The sequence below is a fragment of the Corvus hawaiiensis genome, chromosome 5 (assembly GCF_020740725.1).
Source record: "Corvus hawaiiensis isolate bCorHaw1 chromosome 5, bCorHaw1.pri.cur, whole genome shotgun sequence".
In the NCBI taxonomy this organism is placed as follows: Eukaryota; Metazoa; Chordata; class Aves; order Passeriformes; family Corvidae; genus Corvus; species Corvus hawaiiensis.
The window spans coordinates 72,067,765-72,088,451 of NC_063217.1; the positions used below are offsets into that span (position 1 = coordinate 72,067,765).

General features: G+C 42.7%; 1 protein-coding gene across 6 annotated transcripts; it reads right to left on the minus strand.

Annotated features, from left to right (window-relative positions):
- Positions 1-589: 589 nt before the first annotated feature.
- METTL14 (methyltransferase 14, N6-adenosine-methyltransferase subunit) lies at positions 590-20,635 on the minus strand. 6 transcript variants are annotated; one of them, XR_007203828.1, is made up of 12 exons: positions 20,473-20,558; positions 20,266-20,354; positions 19,448-19,535; positions 15,285-15,365; positions 14,827-14,914; positions 12,383-12,473; positions 10,715-10,856; positions 9,331-9,423; positions 8,516-8,632; positions 6,064-6,274; positions 3,349-5,210; positions 590-1,557 (listed from the first exon to the last, which is right to left on the minus strand). XR_007203828.1 is itself a non-coding variant. In XM_048304773.1 (12 exons), exons 1-11 carry the CDS (start codon positions 20,536-20,538, stop codon positions 4,897-4,899), a joined length of 1,380 nt encoding a protein of 459 aa, XP_048160730.1. In that variant the 5' UTR covers positions 20,539-20,558; the 3' UTR covers positions 590-1,557; positions 4,893-4,896. The 6 variants fall into 6 exon arrangements, 3 of the variants coding, with proteins under 3 accessions (XP_048160730.1, XP_048160729.1, XP_048160728.1); XR_007203827.1 differs by having other exon boundaries at positions 590-2,852; XR_007203826.1 differs by having other exon boundaries at positions 2,740-5,210.
- Positions 20,636-20,687: the final 52 nt, after the last annotated feature.

The window sequence follows — 20,687 nt, forward strand, 5'->3', positions numbered from 1 at the left end:
AACTTACTCTCTGTGAGCCCAAATGTTGTCTGAGTGACCCTGGTTTCAAGTCCCCAAATCGTGACTCAGTTAATGTGTCTGCACTTGGCCAAAGTAGCCTGGTTTTGAGCATCCAAACTGTGGCACATGGTCTCTGAAGCCTGGGTTCTTTTGGTCTGACTTAAACCTTGAAAGCACAGGCCTTAGTCACTGTTCCTAAGCCCCAAAACCGGCCATATGAGCCTGGTTTCAGAGTCCAAAATGCAGGATTTAATCTGTTTTTAAGCTCTGAGCCTGAATTTTGCACCCCCCAAATTCAGCACTCAGCCTCTCTTTGTGAGCCCCAAAATTGATATGTGAGTCTGATCCTGAGCTCCCAAAATACAGCTGAGGGTCTCTGTGAGCCCAAAGTTGCAGGACGTGGTCTCAGTTCTGAGCTCCCAAAGGCAGCGCTGGGCCCCTGCGAGCCCCCACAATGACCCAGGGGTGGCTGAACCCCAGCCAGCAGCTCCGCACCAGCAGCTACTCGCCCCCTCCCACCCTCGCAGCGGGATTGGGAGGGGAGTCGGAGACAAGACCCAGCCCAGGTGATCAGATCAGAAGAGTTCAGTAATGGAAACCAAGAAATATATAATCATGTAACATTAATGACAGTACATGCTACTAATAGTAGCAACAATAACGGGGATAATAACTATGATGACGAGATCATAAAACAAATATTGTTAATATATACACACTTCAGAAATTTTGATAAAAGCAATGTCAGTAATTTCTGATGCCTATCAGGATAAACAGGTATTTGGGAAGTCTTTCATCCTTCAGGAGAAAGCTTCTTAAAAGGAACTGAAGAAATTGACATTTGTGATGAAAAGTAACTGTTCTTGAAATATTAGGGGTGAAACTTCAGCTCTTTGAAAAGCCAGTGCTGTCTTCAGTTGTGTTCCTGCCATAGCAGAGGGATTTCTGGTTTCCCAGAATGCCACAGCTTATTTTGAAAGGTGGAATGTCCTGTGAACATGACGATTTCTGATTTGTGTCTGCCGTCTTGGCAGTGTAGATTTCAATGTGCAATCTGCCACAGGGATGGAATTGTCACCCATTTATAAAACTGTATGGAACACCAGTGTGCCTGAACTGAGTTTTTCTGTTAAACTGCATTTCCTTTTAATTTGATCCAATGTGAGTATTTGTATTTTGATGCCTGTTGCACAGTGCTTGTATCCAATTGGAAAGTCTCCAAGAGAGGCACTCCTCCTTTTCCTCAGGAGGACATGGTGTCAGAATGCCTGGGCCGGCAAAGCTGTGTGTTGGACTGCTACTTACTGAGAGAAAAGCCCCTGTTTGTTTGGGGGCTTATTCCCTCAGGCTCTGAGTCTGGGAATGAATTCTTTACCTCCGAGGAGCTTGCAGAAAGCCTCCACTGTTCTCTGAGAGCCCCGCAGTGTGTGAGTACGGGCTTGTTAACCTTGCAGTAATAAAGGTGCCAATGTGGTGTCTTTGGAACAGGCTGCAGAACGTGCTGGGAGATTGTTCATCTTCCACTCTTCACTGCCAACTGCGGAAGCACCGGGCAAGCTGAAAAACAGAGATGACAAAAAGCTGCTCAATACAGATAAAGAGAAGGTATTTTCTGCTCTGAGCTAAGAGGGGACTGCTATTACCCTGCATTTCTCTAATAGGGCACTGACCTGTTTTCATTTACTTTTACTCAGCATGGCCCATAAGGAAGTTGTATAAAAAGGTGTTGCTGCTTAACACTGATCTGTGCCTTCATTTTCATACTCACATTACTTATATGGCAGTTGTGATTGCTGTGGCATTCCTTGTAATCTCTCTATTCAAGAGCAGTTCTCTGTTGCTGAACCTCTCTCCCAACTCCACAGACTGTAGGACTTTTTCTGATGTTAGTATGAATAACTTACTTTGCAACGTCTTGATAGATGTCCCTAAGAACCAGAGACACATATGCTGGTGCCATAGCTGCCAGGCTGCAGAAGGCATCATCTGCCTTTTGTGCCCAGAGCGGGTGGCTCTTCCTGACAGCAGCTTTTTGTTTTCAAAACTCCTTGTTTGAGAGCCAACCTGCACAGCACAGGCACCATTCCAGCCGGCTTCCTGTAACCAACACTGTCAGAGAGTGGAGGACACAATTCTCCAGCTGATGGCTGATTTACAATGTTCTGCAGGTGACTGGGGTCTTAAATTCCCTCTGAAGCCAAATGCTGAGACATCCTGAGTACCTAGGCAGTGCAGGTGTTGAATCCTTCACTGAATTCACAGGGTGCAAGATAGTCCCAAGTACTCTAAGCCTCCTCCAGAATGGAAAGACACGACAAGATCTAGACAGGCACCCCAAATGAGACTGGAGGCATTGTGCGTTTAATAAAAGTGGAAAGGACGAAACTCATCAGGCTCTTCATCTTCCAGGAGAGCATGCTCAAATGAAATCTTCATTTACTTGTGGTAAGTGAACACTCATCAGCTCAGTGATTCGGAGCCTTATCCTCCTGCTCCTGTGCAAGTGCTGTAAGTGAGAATTCACCTGACAACCAGTAATGCAATTAAAAGCTTTTCATCTCTAGTTACCATTTCTATATGGTCCAAATCCCAGTGACTAAGAAAATGACCTGATGTTTTTACTGTATAAGGGAGTGTGTGGGACTGTGTCTCACTCCAGTACTTCCTAAGTCTCATCTCCGTCCCCAGAGGGACACAGACCAAGATTTGGGAGTGCACAGCCCTGCACTGCTGCCTTACCTCTACAGCCTTTGTCGGTCTGTCACTGCTGAAATGCCACCTTCAGATGAGCAGGGGTAGGTGTTGTTCTTCATGGAGGACAAGTGCAGATGTGGAGTTCTTTGTCCATTAACCTCAATTAAAACATTCCATCAGTTGCTCATTAACAACATGGACATGACATTTTGCTGGCAAAGGTGGCCCATCCAGAGAGCTCTAATCTAACACTCTCTGCAGCACTATTCTTTTTTTTCCCCTTACAGGAATTGAGCTATTTCTGCTTTGAGGGGAAGAACCAAGAAACCTCCATCACCTGCCACTATTTTCTGCAGACAGTGAAGTCTTGAGCAGCCCTGATACAGAAGCACATCACATCCAGTTGTTTTTGACCCTCCCCTTCCATGTAGCCTATGTGTATGTTAAGAGCAGCCCATGCACTGAACTACCAGCATTGGGCATGTAATTAAACGGGGGAAATGGAAATTAACATTTTCTACTAATTGAAAAACAAGAAAATATTTGTCTCTGGCACAAAAGCAGTGGTACTAAGATTAAGTGTCTTTCTTTTTGAGTAACAACACAATTAGGGCAAAAAGCACCAAAAAAAAGTATCCCTACTATGGCATTTACCTTCTCTCAGGTGCTGTTCCACACAGCCTGTGGCAGACTTCACCAATGAACAGATGAACATCACCTTTAAAACACCCCTTCCCCAAATCCAGTCACTCTCCAGATGTGCAAATATGGCAGAAGAAACAAGCTGTAAGCAAAAGGCAACTTCCATTGGCACTACGGCAATCCCCTGCTCAACACTCTACCAAAGCGAGGGAGTTCACCAGCCCCTCCAAATCTTCTGTGCCAACATTCCATGCACCAAAAGAACAGTTCCTGCCTACACAACAGCACATTGGAAACCACTTAGCAATTCCAAAACCTCAAAGAGAACAAACCCACAAAATATTAAGAAAACTATTTCAACATCAGCTTTGATAAACATGTTTAATAGTCCGCTACTTTACAGGACAATTATTTAAAAGCTGGGCTTCAAGAGAGAGAAACATTGAGACTTAAAAGCCAATTTTCCAAAATCCTCATGTAAGACCTTGAGACATAAAAAGTCAGGTTTGTTCAGCCTACCAAGAACTGGACAAGAAGCTCAGAGTTGTGATTTTGCTAAAAACAGACACTGTACATAGGGAAGGGAGTCACTGTCTTTCCACACTGCCCTGGATCAGCAACAGCCATTCCCAAATGTGTGCAACACCCGCAGGCAAAGCCAGCACTCAGTTCCATCAGTGTTCCTCGTCACCAGGCGATCATTTTTGGGACGCACACACCACCTCCCATGTGCAATCCTCCCTCCAGCGAGGTCACTGGGAGCGCTCTGCAGGAACACTGCTCTTCCCTCCCACAGAACAAGGTGTTACAGACACACACTGGGGGAAAAGCCCCACTCACGGAGCAACCCAGACCTGTGCACAACTTCTGGGCTGTGCGTAAATGCACAACTTGCTGCTTTCCAGGAAGCACAACACACAACTCACAGAATTACCGCTCTCCCCACTACTGACAAGAAAGGTGAGTGCATATACACAAATTAAAAATTAACCTTTTCCTATTCCCAGGAATAATTTGGGAAGTTTAAACCAAATAAGAAAAAATAGAATTCTATTTATTTCATTTGCTCCTTAGCTTCAGAGAAGTTAAAATAGGTGTCAGTACAGACACAGCACTTTTTCTTCCGTAAGACAGCAAACCTGCTGTGGCCATGCAACTCAGAACTGCATTTTGTGCCCACTCCACCATATTAATACAAGTCAATCCAAACCCAAACCTCCAAACATGGATGATGAATCCATGTTTTGGAGAAAATCAAGTTGAAAAGAAAGTCTCCACCTTGCAAGGTTCCTCAGGGGAGAGCAAGGGGGTCACTTCGGTCCTACCCGTGGTATGATGGGCTGGTGCTCTCTGCTGTGAGTTCAGTGCTGCCCGTGCAGGACATGGCCAGGTGAGGGGCTGTGCCAAACTGCAAGGCCGACTGTCTGCAACGGCGTGCACCAAAAACAATTGTAAAAGTCATCTAGTTGGAGTCCCCAGAGGAATTCACTGCAGGAAGAACAAGACTACAGAAAAGATTCCTAGACAAAGTGTAGACCAGGAGAAGCAGCCGTTACCTCCTCAGCGGGTGGGGAAGCCCCCTCGATGGGTCCCTCCACGGCCCCCTCTGAAGCCGCCCCGCTCACCACGGAAGTTGGTTCTGTTCCTCTCCCTGCCCCTTTCACCCCGTCCTGCTGAAGTCCCTCCTCTTCCTCCTCCCCTGGGAGCACCCCCGCCCCGGTCAGACTTGGACTTGGGTGGTGGGGACTTGGGCCGCAGCCTCTCAATCTCCTCGGTGCAGCCGGTCAGGTGGGAATTGGGAGCCGTGAAATACGAGGAATACGTTTCTGCGTTGAAGTTGCTGTTTGTGAGGGTGGGTCCCACCGTCAGCCAGCCTGGGGAATAAAACCACAGTCAGCAGAAGCAACAACAAACTTCAGGCTTCAAGGCCACTGTTGGCCTTTTCCCAGGAAATGAACACTCAAGTGACAGGGAGAGACACTTACCTACCTACACATCACCTGCACTTAATGGAATGAAAAGTCACCTCTAGAGTTGTTGAAAAGTTAAGATTTCAGCTGGGTATTTCTAATGGCTTATTTTCATTTTCCAAATTTTTTTATTACATGTGGCTGTGGGAACATTCATGCTGTGCTTTCACAAGCCCTTACCCCTTCTTCCTACTTGTCCTTACACCACAACAGTGTTTTTAAAAAATACAGAAGTTCAACCAGACTAACCTGACTCTATGAGACACTGACAGAAAAGAATCCACCGACAGCAGCACTGAAGGGATACCTGAACAATGTGTCCTGATCCATGTATTTCTATGCATTTTGCATCATGCCAGATGCAGCACCCACTTGAGACACTGGGTCTTCAGACACTGGCAATAGCACTAAGCTCATAGGGGTTGAAAATCAGTTGGAGAAAGAAATCACTTTTCTGAGAATTGTAAACATATGGGGGAAAAGGAATCTCAACTGGATTTTGTTATGCTCACTGAGGAATTAAATACATGGACAGGCAAAAATACTGGTTAACAAAAATCTTCCTTGTGGAAAAAATAATATAAATTATAGCTCTCATAAACTTTCCAAACAACAGTTCTGTGACGGACAGATCTTCACATGTACCAAAAATGTATCTCCTTGAGATCTGCTGTCTGACCTGTGACATAGATCTGGAAACCTCTTTAGGACCCTGAAATGAATGTTATTGTTTGACCAAAACCAACACAGCAGTTACCTGGTCGAATTGTGCTGTCCCTCCCAAAGAGGTGAAGCCGCCGTCGCCCAAGGCAGAAATGCTCAATAATGTGAAAAATCTCCACAGGTTTCTCTATGTTGCCGATTTCAGGCTCCTCTGTGATGATGAGGTCGATGTCAACGTTGGCGTGGATGAAGTCCCCATCGGTGCTGCGGCGCACGGTGCCCTTGATGCCCATGAGGCAGTGCTCCTGCACACATACAGAGCTGTCACCTGTCACACCTACTGCTGTGGCACATGAGCCCAAGGGACAGCAAAGGCAGTTCTAAGTACAGTACATTCCACTCTTACATGAGAGAAAAGCCTGAAGCATGAACTAGAGCAGAAAAGCTGGAACTACCAAAGGAGCCATTTAAGAACAAAGCAGAGCAGTACCTGAAGCTGAAGCTTGATAAACTACACTATGAGGTGGTATAACTCAAATCAAGGCTGAAGTAAGATATTTGGACTTCTTCAATTACAGAACTTTAGGCTGGAAAGGCTGAGAAGTCTCCACAAGGCAAATGAGAAAAAGGTGATGGTAAGAGCAAAGGAATAGTTATTAATTATGATTAATACCTGCTTTAGCATTCTGATCCTAACTTTATTCATACAATAATTTTCAAAGTTTTGAGTCATAAAACAGACAGTGGAAATAAGATGTACTTTTTATACTGTACCTCTGTTAACAAAGTAGCCCTCCAAATTCCCCTCAGGCTCCTTTCTAGAAGATATTACCACATAAAAACCTACAACCACTACCAACCACACTGTCGGTGCACTCTCAGTCAGCTCATCAACATCAGAAGTGTTCTTGAGCTGTAACATGCATTGCTTTCCTTCCTTCTACAACACTGCAGACCAATTTAAGTGAGTGATATGTGGCATCCATTAATGAGGAATCACCATGATTGTTCCCAGCTGAAAAGAGGCTCCTACATACTCATTTCAGAGCTCTCTTTCTGGGAATATCAATCTTGGATGAGTGATGTTCCCCAGGATCAAACACTCTGACTCACTAAGCGCCACCAGATGGCTCAGGAAACAGTTGCAGACAAGAAAGAGCATGTAATCATTCCCAAAGTTTGGAAAGGGTTTGCAGAGTTACTGGGTAAACATGAAAGGCACATCATCAGACCTATCAAATCTTTGCAGATGATGTTGCACTCATGCAACAGGGGTTTGGACCTGGAATTTACCTAAGTGGAAGGCAGAATACTGCTAAGCAAATCACCCACCAAGCCAAGCCCTCTCAATCTAGTCCTTAGGAGAACTATCCCAAACATTCTATTTCCATACCACACAGCATGTCACTCACAAATACCTGGGATCCTGTGACATCCATGGAGAGATGCCTCAGCCAAAAAGAACTGAACAGCATTTGCTGCTGTCACCACTGGCAAACACAGCTTGCCCAACAGGCTGTTTGTTCGGTCAGAGCAAACTCACTCCATTTTAGTGTTTATCACAAACAGTGACCTCAGCCCAACTCTGGCTCGATAAACAGAGGAATTCCCCCATACCAGAAACTATTTTTCTTTGTTAAACAAAGACATAAAGGCCCCCCCCCAATCCTCCTGTGTTAGTTTTAGCCTTGCCTGCATGAGCAAACTGCACATATTTGCAACACTATATGCAATAAACACACAGTATTTATACTTATAAATATTTATAAGTAATACAACACACTTTCAAACAAACTTCAGATTAATGTAAATGCAAGTCAAAGAATGATTCCAGATATCCTAAAGGGAAGTTATACTCCTAACAATGGCCAATCTGAGACAGACTTGAGGATGTTTAATACTAACGAATGATTAATGGATGAGGAAGGAGTCCTGAGGTTCACTGACATGTGAAATGAATAAATTGCCAGCCAGCTCTCTCTACTCAGTAAAACTGCCAGTTACGCTCACATATACCCAAGACAATTATTTATGAATTCCATTTGTATTTCTCCAAGTTTTTGAGCAACAGACATTTGAGTCTCAAATCAGAACACTTTTTTTTCTCTGCACCTCCTTCAATACACATCCTCCACAAAGCATCTTTAAAAAAATGGTTTAAACCAGGCTGACCCATTCTATCACTTGTGCTTTACAATCACCTCCAGGAAGGCAGGAGATGCTGTCTGAGCTCTGGTTCCCCCACACCTCTCTCTAGTCCAAGCTCTGGGCACACACCGGCTCGTGTGCATTTAGAACCAATAGCCAGTCTTCTATAGTTATTTTTTATTAATAGATTGATATAAAATCTACAGATTTAAAGACTTCTTTTGACACTGAATTCAGTCAAATTCTACTGCTAAGTTTAGTTCCATAAAATGTGCTTTGCAGAACAGAACTTGGAAGTCTTCCTGTTGGCTTTCTCTCAAGCCTGTCAGCAATACCAGGTGTGTCATTAGCACAGAGAGACAGAATGGAAACAAAGATGAATGCAGCCAATCCTTTACCTTGGTTCTTTGGAAGACAGCCTTAGGGTCTAGAGTCTTGGTCTTGCCAGGGTTGTTCTTATTTGTTTTAATCCAGCAAATGTCCTCACATCTTCTGTAACCCCATTTGCGCAGACACTAAATATTATAAACAAGTAAACCAGTTCACACTACATGAAAACATCAAGTAACCTGAACACTCCCTTAGGCACTTGACATTTCTTATTCAAGGGCTGTCCAGCTACTACCAACCTGTCTATGACTAAACCCAATCCATCTGGCCAACTTCAGACCGAAAAACGGCCAAAGCAAACAGATCAGTAACCACAGGCTGCCCTTGAATGGTCGTTTGTGAATTGTTTTCATGGAAAGCACTGCTCGAACTGAATAAAGAATGCTTCAGCACAGCAAGAGCCAATTAGGAATTCTTATTGCAGCATCCCCAACACAAGCAGCGTTTCCCTGGCCTGCAGAAAGATGACAATTGTATCTCAATTTATGCAACAGGAGGACCATTCTCCTAGCATGAATATTTTTGGCAGAAAACTCCTGAGACTTCTGTTTAAAATGTTGTAACTTGGCAACCTGCTCCTGTGTCAACATGCGTACATCAAACCCAAGACCCCATGGAATTATGCTTCCTCACAGAGTCAATGCCTCATCTGGACATTAACACTATCTAAATAGTTAATGCCATTTAAAATCACATATCCTCTAGCACAGTAACAAAATATCCCTCAGTAGTTAGGGCTGAGAATTCCATACAGGGAAAAGTCAAAGATAAAAATAAACTCTTAAGCCTGTCCCTGATAAATTGAATTAAAACAACATCTTACCACTCGGCCGAGATCCAGACCCTCGCCTGAGCCACACCACAGAAACACAAATGACCTTGGGGCTGCAATTTCTTCAATTTCCAATTTCATGATCTAGTAATAATAAATGCAATGTAACTGTTCCTGAATTAAATAAAAATCACCAGTTGTATCAGGATGAATACTGAGTCTTGAGGCTTTGTCACAGAAACCATCAGGAAGCACACCTGGGGGCGTGAGGGAAGAAGGGAACTAATTCCTTGTTTTGCTTTGCTTGTGTGCATGGCTTCTGCTTTCTGTATTAAACTGTCTTTGTCTCAAGCCGTGAGTTTTCCAGCTTTTACACTTCCAATATTCTCCCTGATCCCTCTGGTGGGGGAGTGAGTGAGTGGCTGCCTGGGGCTGGGCTGCCAGCTGGGGTGAAACCATGACAAACAGAAATTCTACCTGTACAAAAAATTCTAGGCTTAAAAGACCAATACAACCCACATGATCTCCTCCTCAAATCTCTGCTTCATTTTATCATTCCATTGGCAGCAAAAGTATTTGATACAGAAGCCATAGTACTCTGTTTCTTTTCCTCCCTGTAAGGTTGTGAAGATGTCCTAAAAATCCCAGTTTAATTCCTATCACTACGTAGGAAAGACATTCTCTCCATTTTCACTTTCAGGAAGAGCAGCCAGAATTTATGAGGACAGGGGTTCAACAATGACAAATGAGTAACATTCAAGATGAAATAACTTCGGATGCAAAGCATCTGTTAGTCATCACAAGTTGAAAGGATTCATCTCTAACTTGCTAACACATCAAATCAAGCTTCATTCAGTGCCACTCCGAGGAAAAATAATGCAGTAGGAGCCATTCTAAGAGGATTTAACTCCAAACCAGGAGGATGAGTCCTGCCTCCAACACTTCCATTTTTTCAGTTAGGATGGAATGTTTTTTCCCTGGCAGCACCACCAGGCACCATTTAAAAAAAAATACAAGAGAAAGACTTCCATGGATGAGATTTATCTATTTGGTTAAGCTTCTAGGGACTATAACTGGGGTTTGACCATTAAAATTTCCTACCCAATCAGTACTTGGAGAATGGAGGAATGTCGGTAAAGCAAACTTACCTATACTTTTTACTAGAAGACCAGCATATTAAAAAGCATGTGTTAAGAATCTCAAGAACTTCAAGAACGGAAAGGAATATTTTCAATGGACATTCGGTATTTCAACAGCAAAAAACCAAACAGAAAGCTCAGGGAAGGTAAGGGCAGAGAGAAAACCCACTATTACTTGGTTTAAGTTTTCAGCCAGGCTCAGAGAGAACAAAAAGTTGTATTTACTAATTTAAACCCTGACACTATTTGCTTAAACAAACGTATGAAATGTTCTTCACAGCAAAAAAGGTACTTACATCATCCCAGGTCCAGCATTTTTCATTGGCAGTAATGCCAGTCTCTCGGTAATATTCTTCCAATGGTGGCTCCAGGAGAATCACATCAAATTTGGACTTCAGTTCCCTAATATCAAAGGCTTCCAAGTCTGCTTGCAAATACCTGTTTAAACAGATGATGCCAGACTGCTTGGACAAGGTGCAACAGTGGCCTGGGAACTACACTCCACAGAGCACTTTTGTGCAGCCAGTAAAGAGCAGGGTCTCCTGGGTGGGTTGTACACCTCAAATGCTCTAAATCCAGAGGAGATCCATTACACATCCTCACTTAATGGAGGCTGGATGCTATTGCATTGCATTTTTTAAGCAGTCTTAATAAACATTTTTTAGGATTCTAACTTAGCAAGCAGTAAACAGATGCCCACACAGACTGCACAACAATACCTAGTAGAGGCTCACTGCACTTTCTGCACACCCGTGGACTATAACAGCAGGAAACATAAGCATTTAAGAAGCAAACACTCACTACCTGGCTAACTGGGAAAGTGGCATATTTTAAAAATTATTCCAAAAGTTCTAAATACTGGAAACATTGTTAGTCTGTGTATAGTATAAATGTATTTCTCTATTCCTGTACCAAGCAAAATTCCCCCCCAACACTGACTTTATTAAATACACGCTCACACAGACTTATGACTCTCCTCCACACCTGCACACCACTCAATGCTCTATCACTATCGAAAAATTACACTGTCTCCCCCAAATTACTTTAATGTTAAGAAAGTTGATCAGCAGACCACCACCCTCCCCTTCCCAGAAAGCGTGCGGAAGAGATTACTACTCCCCACGTGTACTCGGTGTTGTCAGAGGGCAGCATTTGATTACTGTTTTTTCCACCCTCTTGTACTTTATGACCAAGAATGCCAAAACACACCTAGGTTAAAGTAGCAGCTTGAGTTCTGCAGTTTGCACTCAGTTGTTCAGACAACTATTTCATGGGGTTTTATGTGACTATCATTAAATAAGGTGGGTTTCTGTGGTACAGATTAAGACTACTGCACATGACAAGCATTAGGTTAAGTTCAGAGAGGTTTGAATCCCTGGCGTAACATGCTGCACACTGAGGCTGTGTCTGACATTCAGCAAAAGCTCCAAGTAATTCAAAGTCCATAAGGACTTATGACTTCCACTCAGCCTAAACATTTTTGCCTTCAACTCCAAAGTAACATGTGATTGATGGATATGAAGATAATAGCTGAACACTATACAAAACAGCTGGTACATGAAAAACTAAGGTTATATTAAGAGGCCAATTCTTTAAAGCTGTTCTTGTTATCATAAACCACATGATAACATGAGATTCACCATGACATGATGTTCTTTTAGTTCCCAAATTAAAGCCTGCAGCCAAATGAGTTGACAATTTGCTCTTAAAAAAATCAAAGCTTTAGATACTATAAATAATCACATGTCGGAAAGAAAATCTAGTTTATACACTATATTAAACATCTAGATTAAGCTAACAAAAACAGAGTGCTCTTATTCTTCTATGCTACAATTAATTTGTATACACAAACAGAAAGAGACAATGTAAATTCTACGCAGGTGCTGAAGATAGAGATTTGCAAAGCAGACAGCTAACTTCAGACAGGTCTGGAGAAGAAAGGCATTTTCCACAAGAACACTTACATGGGAGGAGTGTTAGATTTAGATATCAGCTCATCCTTCAATCTGATGAGCTCTCTAAGTTTGGGATATTCTTCAAACCTATCTGCTAAGCCTAAGAAGAAGAAAACATGAAGTTAACAACTACTTAACAGAGTAAATCTGTATCAGTTAAGCATTGTCCAGTATTCTGAATAGGTCTAAATGTTAATACGTAGCCTCATTTTAATTTTTGTTAGAACAAACCAAACCCTTTAAAGCAGTTTTTTGTTCAGCACTTGACAAAAGCCTCCTGCCCTGCCCCAGCTAATTAGGGCTGTTACTGATGCAATGTCTATGCTCTGATCTTCTCTAGAGCACTACAGTGGACCAGGAGTTCACAACTCCAGTTACCAGAAGGAAACCACCTTTCATCTAAACTAAAAGTGCCAGGATGATGAAAGAAGTTATTTTGGTTTTCCCCAATAAATAAATTTATATTGAGATCTAATTACCATTCATTTACAGCATACTCTGTGTAATCTTTGATGACTGTTTCCCAGGTGGCACTTGGGGCGTGGCTGGTTCCCTGAGGTAACCTTTACATTAAGATTTGGTGCTGTGGTGCCAGTCACGAAGATCTGAACACATGTTCCTACATTTAGCTTTATGAAGTCAATTTTCCAACCTTTCATGTGTACAGAATGCTAATTAGATCTTCTGCAGCAAATGTTGTAAAAAGGAAAATACATTTGAAGTGTATTTTGTTCTCCCTTAGAGACAATGGGTTTGCGATTGCCAGCAGCAGGTTCAGCACAAACCAACAAGGGGCCATTCCTGCTTCGACTTTAGTAGGAGTTACTTAAAAGGCTTTATGTTCATTTAAAAGTACAACTTGAAATGGTGTTAATCAATTGGAGAAAAAACCTCACCCAAACCCACAAACCCTTCATCTCTCTCCTTATTTTAAATCAAACTTAAGTCCCAGTCCTAGGATTGCAATGATAAAAGCAAAGTTCTCAGTACCTAACCTCTACTACTCATGCATAAAACACCCAAAAGCTATTTTCATCCTTTTCCTTAAATATGTAACAGCTTAAAACTACTACTGTGTTCTCCTGATTTCCACCACTGTGCTGCTTCCAGCCACTGTGAATCCAATACCCCTGGGCAACAGAGACAGAAGCCAGTTATCAGCAGCTAAGCAATAGATGTAAAAGAATTTTCCATCCAAAAAAGCCCAAACTAACCAAACCCAGAGCCACAGGTCTCTCCCTCTTTTCAAACAGTAACATCAGAAAGATATAGTTGGGTGTTGTGGAACTACTTGTTTTACTTTGGGCCGTGTCAAATGACACGTAGCACCTCAGCAGAGTTTTGACCATGGTGTGGAGAATGTGTGCTCACCAAAGTGCAGCTCTACACACAGCTCAGCCCTGTTAAAGGTTCATGCCCAGCTGCTGCTGCTGTGTTCATCTCCCCACCAACACCTGCATGAGCATTTGTCCTGTCCCTCCCCCACTCATTACACAGCAGAGAAGTCATGGCACACAACATGGGCTGCTACTCTCCGTACTCATTTCCAAGAACAGTGTAGAACTTTATCCCAACTACATAAATGGGAAGCCCAAGTGCTTTTGAGATAAAGATACAACTGAGTCAGAACAGCCCATTTTTCTTAAAAACCATCCAGACGTGTTTCACAGAAGCATTCACAAAATATAGAGAAGAATAAACTAAAAGCCTCTGGAGGCAAACCAAACCTCTTTGGGCTGCTGTCTACAAACACAACCCACTTGCCCTGGCAATCTTACACTTGATAAAATACAGAGAACTGCTGCACAAAACTGCAGAGGGAGATGTCTTGCTTCTTTTAAACACCAAATGCTAGGCACCTACTCTGGGAAACAAGACCAAACTGTGCCTCAGTTTTAGCAATTTTAAATTCAGGCCCAATGTAGCATCATTTCAGTAGCAAGTTAAGATATGTCTGGATACACGTAAACTCGAAAAACATCCTCCTCTAAACTTGGGCATTCTAACGAGCTGTCAGCAGTTACCTCATTTAGCTGGGCAACATTATCCATACTGCTTCCTGCCTTAAATGTCAGTATTTTCCATGCTTTACATGCTTAAGAGGCAATACAGCCCAGTACACAGGTGAACTGTAAACTTCCAAAGGTTTCAAGATCTGCTTATTAAACTCATCTACTTTCTGGACTCAAAAGAGCTTAGTTTGGGAAAAAGATCCTCCTGGTGAAGTATTTTCCAGTAAAACCAAGGGTAAGAGCAGCCTTAGCAACAAGGACCTCCTAAGTAATTGAAAATAAAGATGTCTAAACCAGTATGTATGCACACTGAGACAAAAAACCAGGAAGTGTTTGTGTACCTGCACTTCCCAAAAACTGTAAGGAATTAAAAAAGGGAAGAAAAAGAAGTGCTATTGAATAAAATGAGTTATCCTCAAACAGTTACTGGCTGTGACATACCAACGTCTCTGATGAAGTTCTGAGGTCTGTGTCCTGTATCCACAAAGTGCTGGCAGTAATCGTTGTGTGGATTTAAGCTCTGAGTGCCCTGGAGAACAGGAAGAAGTTCAGTGAGAGCAACAGGAGGTAACTGGACATACACAGACACGCTGTATGTGTTAGCCTGATAAATCAGCAAGGAGCAGATTATCTTTTCAACATGCCTTTTAAGTTCCACTGGTTAGACCATCCTTTTAGTTGCAAATCAGGCCCACCACTCCTGCAGCTCATTGTGAGCTGCCTCAGAACAATGCAAACACCAGTTACAGACAGATCTTTCACAGGAAACTTCTGTACTTGTGAGTTCCAGGCTACTACTTCAGCCTTTAAAGCAGTATTTCAGCCCCCATCGGCTGCAGAAACAGTTTAACACACCTAGGCCAGCTTTGATGACACTTCCAATTGCAAAAGCAGCTCACCTTAAGAAAGGTACTGGAATCTTTGTAAATCTCTTCTTCATAGGGCAGGTTCTCTTCATCTTGCTGCAGCTCTACCTCATCCTTGGAAATAAAGCAGGGATTACAAATGTGCATACAAGATCGTGCTGTTTCTGTCCTTTCCTTAAGAAGCAGAATCATAACGAGAACTGGGCTGTCTACAAACAGCAGATCCAGCTCCAGTGTTGGAGGGCGAAAAAAAATTATCTATTCCCCAAAAAGTCTGCACCTCTCTCACCAGCTCACCAGAGGAGAGTGTTACTGGGAAAGGCCTCTGAAAGAAGAATAAAATAAGAACCCCTTCATTTCCAGCCTCTGACAGTGCCTTACAAGGTGTAGAACTTTTAATTTTTGTCCCACAAAACTTTCACTCCTTAGACAGAGACAAAGTATATATTTCGTTGAGGTTCTTCTGCAGCAGAACTTCTGAGCATTTATATCCACACAATCATCTCTTATCTTCCAGCCTTAGCAAAGTCCACGCTTGGCAGAAACAGGCTCATGGTACATGTCAGTATTTCACTTGGATTGTCCTTAAATGTAACTTTAACATTCCTATTCTATAGCCCCAAAATTTACATAAAATATATCTAGAGAGCCACCAACTGTTCATTCAAGAGATTTCTGGGATTCAGAGATCTGTTACACCGATGTACTCTGAGCATCCAACACAAAACTCAGAGAGAATAGAAACTCAACTTTCTGCCTTCCCACTGATCCTGGATCAACCCAGTATACAGATTTATAAAATAAAGAACTACTAAATGATATAATTTACCATAGTATTACAGCTGTATTTACCCTATGCTACATAAGCTGAGTGCAGAATAAAAAATTAAGCGTCGTCTCTCCCAATTTTGCTCCCTCTAACTGTAGAAACCTTTAAGTAAACTTCTGTTATTTCCAAAGTGGAGCTTTGAACCAGCTTCTGAAATGCCTGATCTGATAAACAGGTCACAGCTTCCCCTTCTCTATTCAGGTGATGAACTTAGATACACAGCAGTCATTTTGCTTGTCTGTTTAACCAGATCAAAACAAGATTACTATCAGAAACAGCAAGTGTTTGCAAGGAAAAGAAATGTACAGACAAGCAGCAGCAAGTGTTATTGAGGCCAAAAAAAAGCTGAAAGCTTGAGTTTTACTAAAAACTGCTTATGCCATCATAAGTTACACCTGTTTCCCTCTTCCATCTTTCTCTAAATCTTGCCCTTCTGATGATAAGCACCAGTTAGATACCCGAGTCATCCCAGTTCTCTTTATACCTTCATAAGTGATTTAAAAAGTCTTGTGACCACAAACAAAAGCCCACACCACCACCTTTCAAAGGGAAAGGACACAGCCACAGCAGAGACAGAATGAGAGCAGTGGTTACACAAGATACTAGGTTCTTGTACATTAATTGTGTTTTCCAAAGCAGCTGGTATTAAGTTGCTGAGTTAGGGAAACAGAAACTACCCACAATATTCAAACATATTTTATTTCAAATGACTGGAGATACATGTAATTCATGATTCAATCAAGTAAGCTTTTTTCAGCCTCCACAACAATGGCATGGAAGCATCCCAAGCTTGCAGGCCTCTGCTTGCAGAAACAAAGTAGAACAGGGCTGTCTCAAATTAGGCTGGCAGACAGCAAAAAAGAACCACAAGTGGCTTTGTACTCCACACAAAGTGAAAACTCCACAAACCAGACACTCATACAGGTTCAAACAATGGAGTCAAATCACCTGGGGAAGGCGAGGGGTGGAACATCACGCAAAGCTCCCAGAGGGTGGTGAAAAGCCTGGCAGTAGCAGCAGACACTCTAATCCCATTATCTGTCACTTCCAAATACAGACTAGGGAGCTCAATTAACCCCGGGACAACTGTTACAGTTCCACAAGAACAAGATTATTTAAGGAGTTCTCCAGAACCACAACTCAACTTTCTGACTTTAACATATACATTATTCACTTTTCCAATAGTTTCATCTCTTCCCTATTGCCCATCCCCCAAGGCTGGCAAGGCAGAGCCAGGCTCCAAGACTGGAGTCAAGCTGCCAGTGGGAGCTTAACAAGCAGCGCTGCTTCCTGCCCTTTGTTCTCACATCAGCCTGAGCCTTATGAAGAACCACCACTATAAATTTACACTTATTCTACAGAAAAACCAAAAACAGACCCACAAAAGAAACAAACAAACAAAACCCCACAAAAATTAAAACACATTGGTTTTTTTCTTTTTTTTTTTTATCAGATGTTCCTACATGCCTGAGAAAAGTAAAATACTTCATCTTTTACCTCAAAAACTGCCCTCATACAGGTTCGAGGGCACATTCATTTCCACCAAATCTGAAGCCAGGGCAAAAAAATTTTCAATCACTGCAGAAGACTTACCTGATCCCATCACATAGAACCCAACTCTGCAAGTCAGGGATATAGAGACAAGTCACTTCACATCAGAAATACCTCTGATTTTCTGAACAAAACGGGCAAACTTGCAAGATTTGCCCACAATACTATTAGTTAAGTCTATTATTGCTTTTGTCTAAGTTGCATTAAACACAAAACAATAGGGCTTGACACCTTAAGGATCCAGATTTTTGTATGAGTTCATATTACAAGACTAAATTTAAGCAGGTTCAGAGTGCTCAGGAAAAAGTTACATAAATGCAGATGGAATTTTCTTATCTGCTTGCCAATAGGGAATTAGCAAGGCCTGCAGGAAACAGCTGATGACTCCGCTATAGATGTTCTACTCTGGGGTTTCAAGTTTCTTATGTCTGTTCGTGTGCTCAACTAAACTTTATCTGAGCTACTGTTATTAAAATATTCTTCCATTTCAACAATACAGAAAAAGTCTGGCCACTTGCAAGTGGTTACAGCCCACCTCAGGGTAAGTCTTCTCCACGCTGATTAGGAAAATCTTAATGATAAGACTCATGTGCTTTGCCAACCCAAGTGACTTATCTGTATATACTTTACAGGTAATTAAAATTTAGTTCTTTAACCATGTACTTGGCGAAGAAGTAAAATAAATTGATAACAACCTTCTACCTGATGGTGACTTAATTTCTTTACTAAACAGGATGTACAGACTAATACTTATCATGTTAAAAATAATGTCTGGTCCTTTACAGAGAGACTTTCAAAATCAGTCATCAAGAACCATCTTGTCATACACTAACTTTTTGGTTTACTAAGGTAAAAGACAGACATTATTACAGAAAGATTACAAACCTGAACACAAATGTAACACAATGAAGACTTCGTATTTCAAAAATTACTGGTTTTAGGCATTCAAGAGAACAGCAGACACTGCACTATTTCATAAATACACTGACATTGATTCTATTTAACCACAGAAGCAAGGTTACTAGAAGATGGAAAAAAGGGAGGAGGACATACCCTGCAAACAGATCCCAAAGCAAATCTTAAAAGACAGCTGTATCATAATCATGCCTTTAGAAGAAAGCTGTCAAATAGCTCTGGGATGAACATTTTAAAAATGAAGGGCATGGAGTTTGACAAGCACTCACTCTTCAATGACCTTGGAGGCATTTTGGTTTGTTTTTTTTAACCTAGCTCTTCCTGGGCATTTTGGACACTTGAAGAACACCCCAAACCATGCCTCTTACTTCAATTCCTTCAGAATCCTTTGTTTCTTCCACTGCATTCCTTGGCACTTCACAGACAGGTCAAAAGCCACCCTCAGCCTCCCTTGTCTCATCCCATGGCCCGTGCCTCCTGTTAACTGCAAGCCTCCCTTTCGACACAACAAAATTCTGGTCAAGATTCTTTTTGTGTGTGTCCAAGGCCACACAGATTTTACCACTTCTTCCCACAGCTGGCCATGGCTCGGTGCTATTCCCTGTGGGTACTAACACCTAAGCCTGCCTCCTCCTAGGAGCAGCACTAATTAAGCCTCCACACATCGGGGTTCAGTGTGTGTACAGCTCAATGCACCTATGTCACACCTGAGGTGAACCACGTAGCATCTGTGTCCTCCCCTCACATTTCTGCAGTGGAAGGCATCAGAGGAGATGACACTGTGGAACACACATATTAAAGGATCTATACACATCACATTTATTTTTATATACACACGTATTTTCTAAGTATCTCAAGGACACAACACCAGAGAAAAGTAACTTTTTCCTCTTTTTCTTACCTTATATTCTTCAATCTCTTCTTCATCAGCTTCTCCCTCATCTGGATATTTACGTTTTGCATTTGGTGCAGAAGTATCATAAGCAGCCCTATGAAGAGCCAAAAGTCCTCATATAAAAGTTTCTGTCTCCAAACAAAATTGTTCAGGAATCTTTGATAATCTGCCTTGACTGCATGTTACAAGTCTGAAACTATTTCAAAACATCATACATGATACTCTGTCAGTGTATTTGAGTTCAGCACAACTTATTAAGGACAGAACTCTTCAAAAGAGTCATTCCCTTTTCTTTCTCATTTTTCTGCTCTCAAAAATACAGTTTATTTTAACCGAAGTGGTACATCTACAGAATTAAGCTTTCCCTTCCATTTCTCATTTTTTTCTGTTCTAAAAGGTACAGCTTGTTTTACCCCAAAGCAGTTTGTCTACAAAATTAAGCCTGTTCACACACGTGTGAGAACCGATAAGCAGTAGCTGCTCTGTCGTAGACACATCCGCAGTTCCATGAGAACTTTTAAACTAAACTTCCCTGAACTGCGCTTAGCAAAAGCATGAAGGCTCTGGGGCAACACAGATGGCCCATTCTAAATTCAGATCTCGGTTTTCCCACACAGTACGTTTTTAACACCAGAAACAAAAGTCAGCCTATATTTTGAAGCTGCAGTTAGAAAGGTATAACTAGACCCTACTCCCCTTAGTCAAGGCGTTGATTTGACTAATTATTGCATTTTCTTTCACCGAGTGCCATCACATCGCATTTCCCGGGCCTGTACTGCTATCGAGCCCCCAGTTTCGCACAGCCACCGCCCGCCGATACCGACCTGCAGGTCTCCCTGGTTTCCGCGATCTCCCGCTGCTCATCTTTGCTGTTGAGCACGGCGCCGATGCTGTCCGCGTTCTCGGCCCCCAGCTGCAAAGCGGGAAACACGAAGTCACGCCGCGGTCACCGCGGTCCCGCCCCGCACACGGCCCGCCCCAGGCCCTCGCCCCCGCAGCGCCCCGGTCCCTGCGGATGCTCCGGGCCGTACCTGCTGCGCCAGGAGCTGGCGGCGGAGCTTCTGTCGCTCGCGGATCTCCTGCAGGCGGCTGTTCATGGCCCGCACCGGCCCCTCGCCGCCGCACTCCCGCCGCCGCCGTCACTTCCCGCCCGCGCGTCACTTCCGTGCCGCGCAATTCCCTCAGGGAAAGCTCGGTGCCCGACGCATCGCTCGTTTGCGTGGGATGCAGGCGTTGTTCAAGTGTA

Bases quoted from the DNA above. Each gene is read 5' to 3' on its own strand.
- METTL14 (XM_048304771.1), bottom strand. From the start codon at position 20,538: ATGAACAGCCGCCTGCAGGAGATCCGCGAGCGACAGAAGCTCCGCCGC. The intron at 14,915-15,284 runs GTGAGCTGCTTT...CCTGTTCTCCAG, and splicing joins ATTCCAGTACCTTTCTTAAG to GGCACTCAGAGCTTAAATCC. The intron at 9,424-10,714 runs GTAAGTACCTTT...TATTATTACTAG, and splicing joins AATGCTGGACCTGGGATGAT to ATCATGAAATTGGAAATTGA.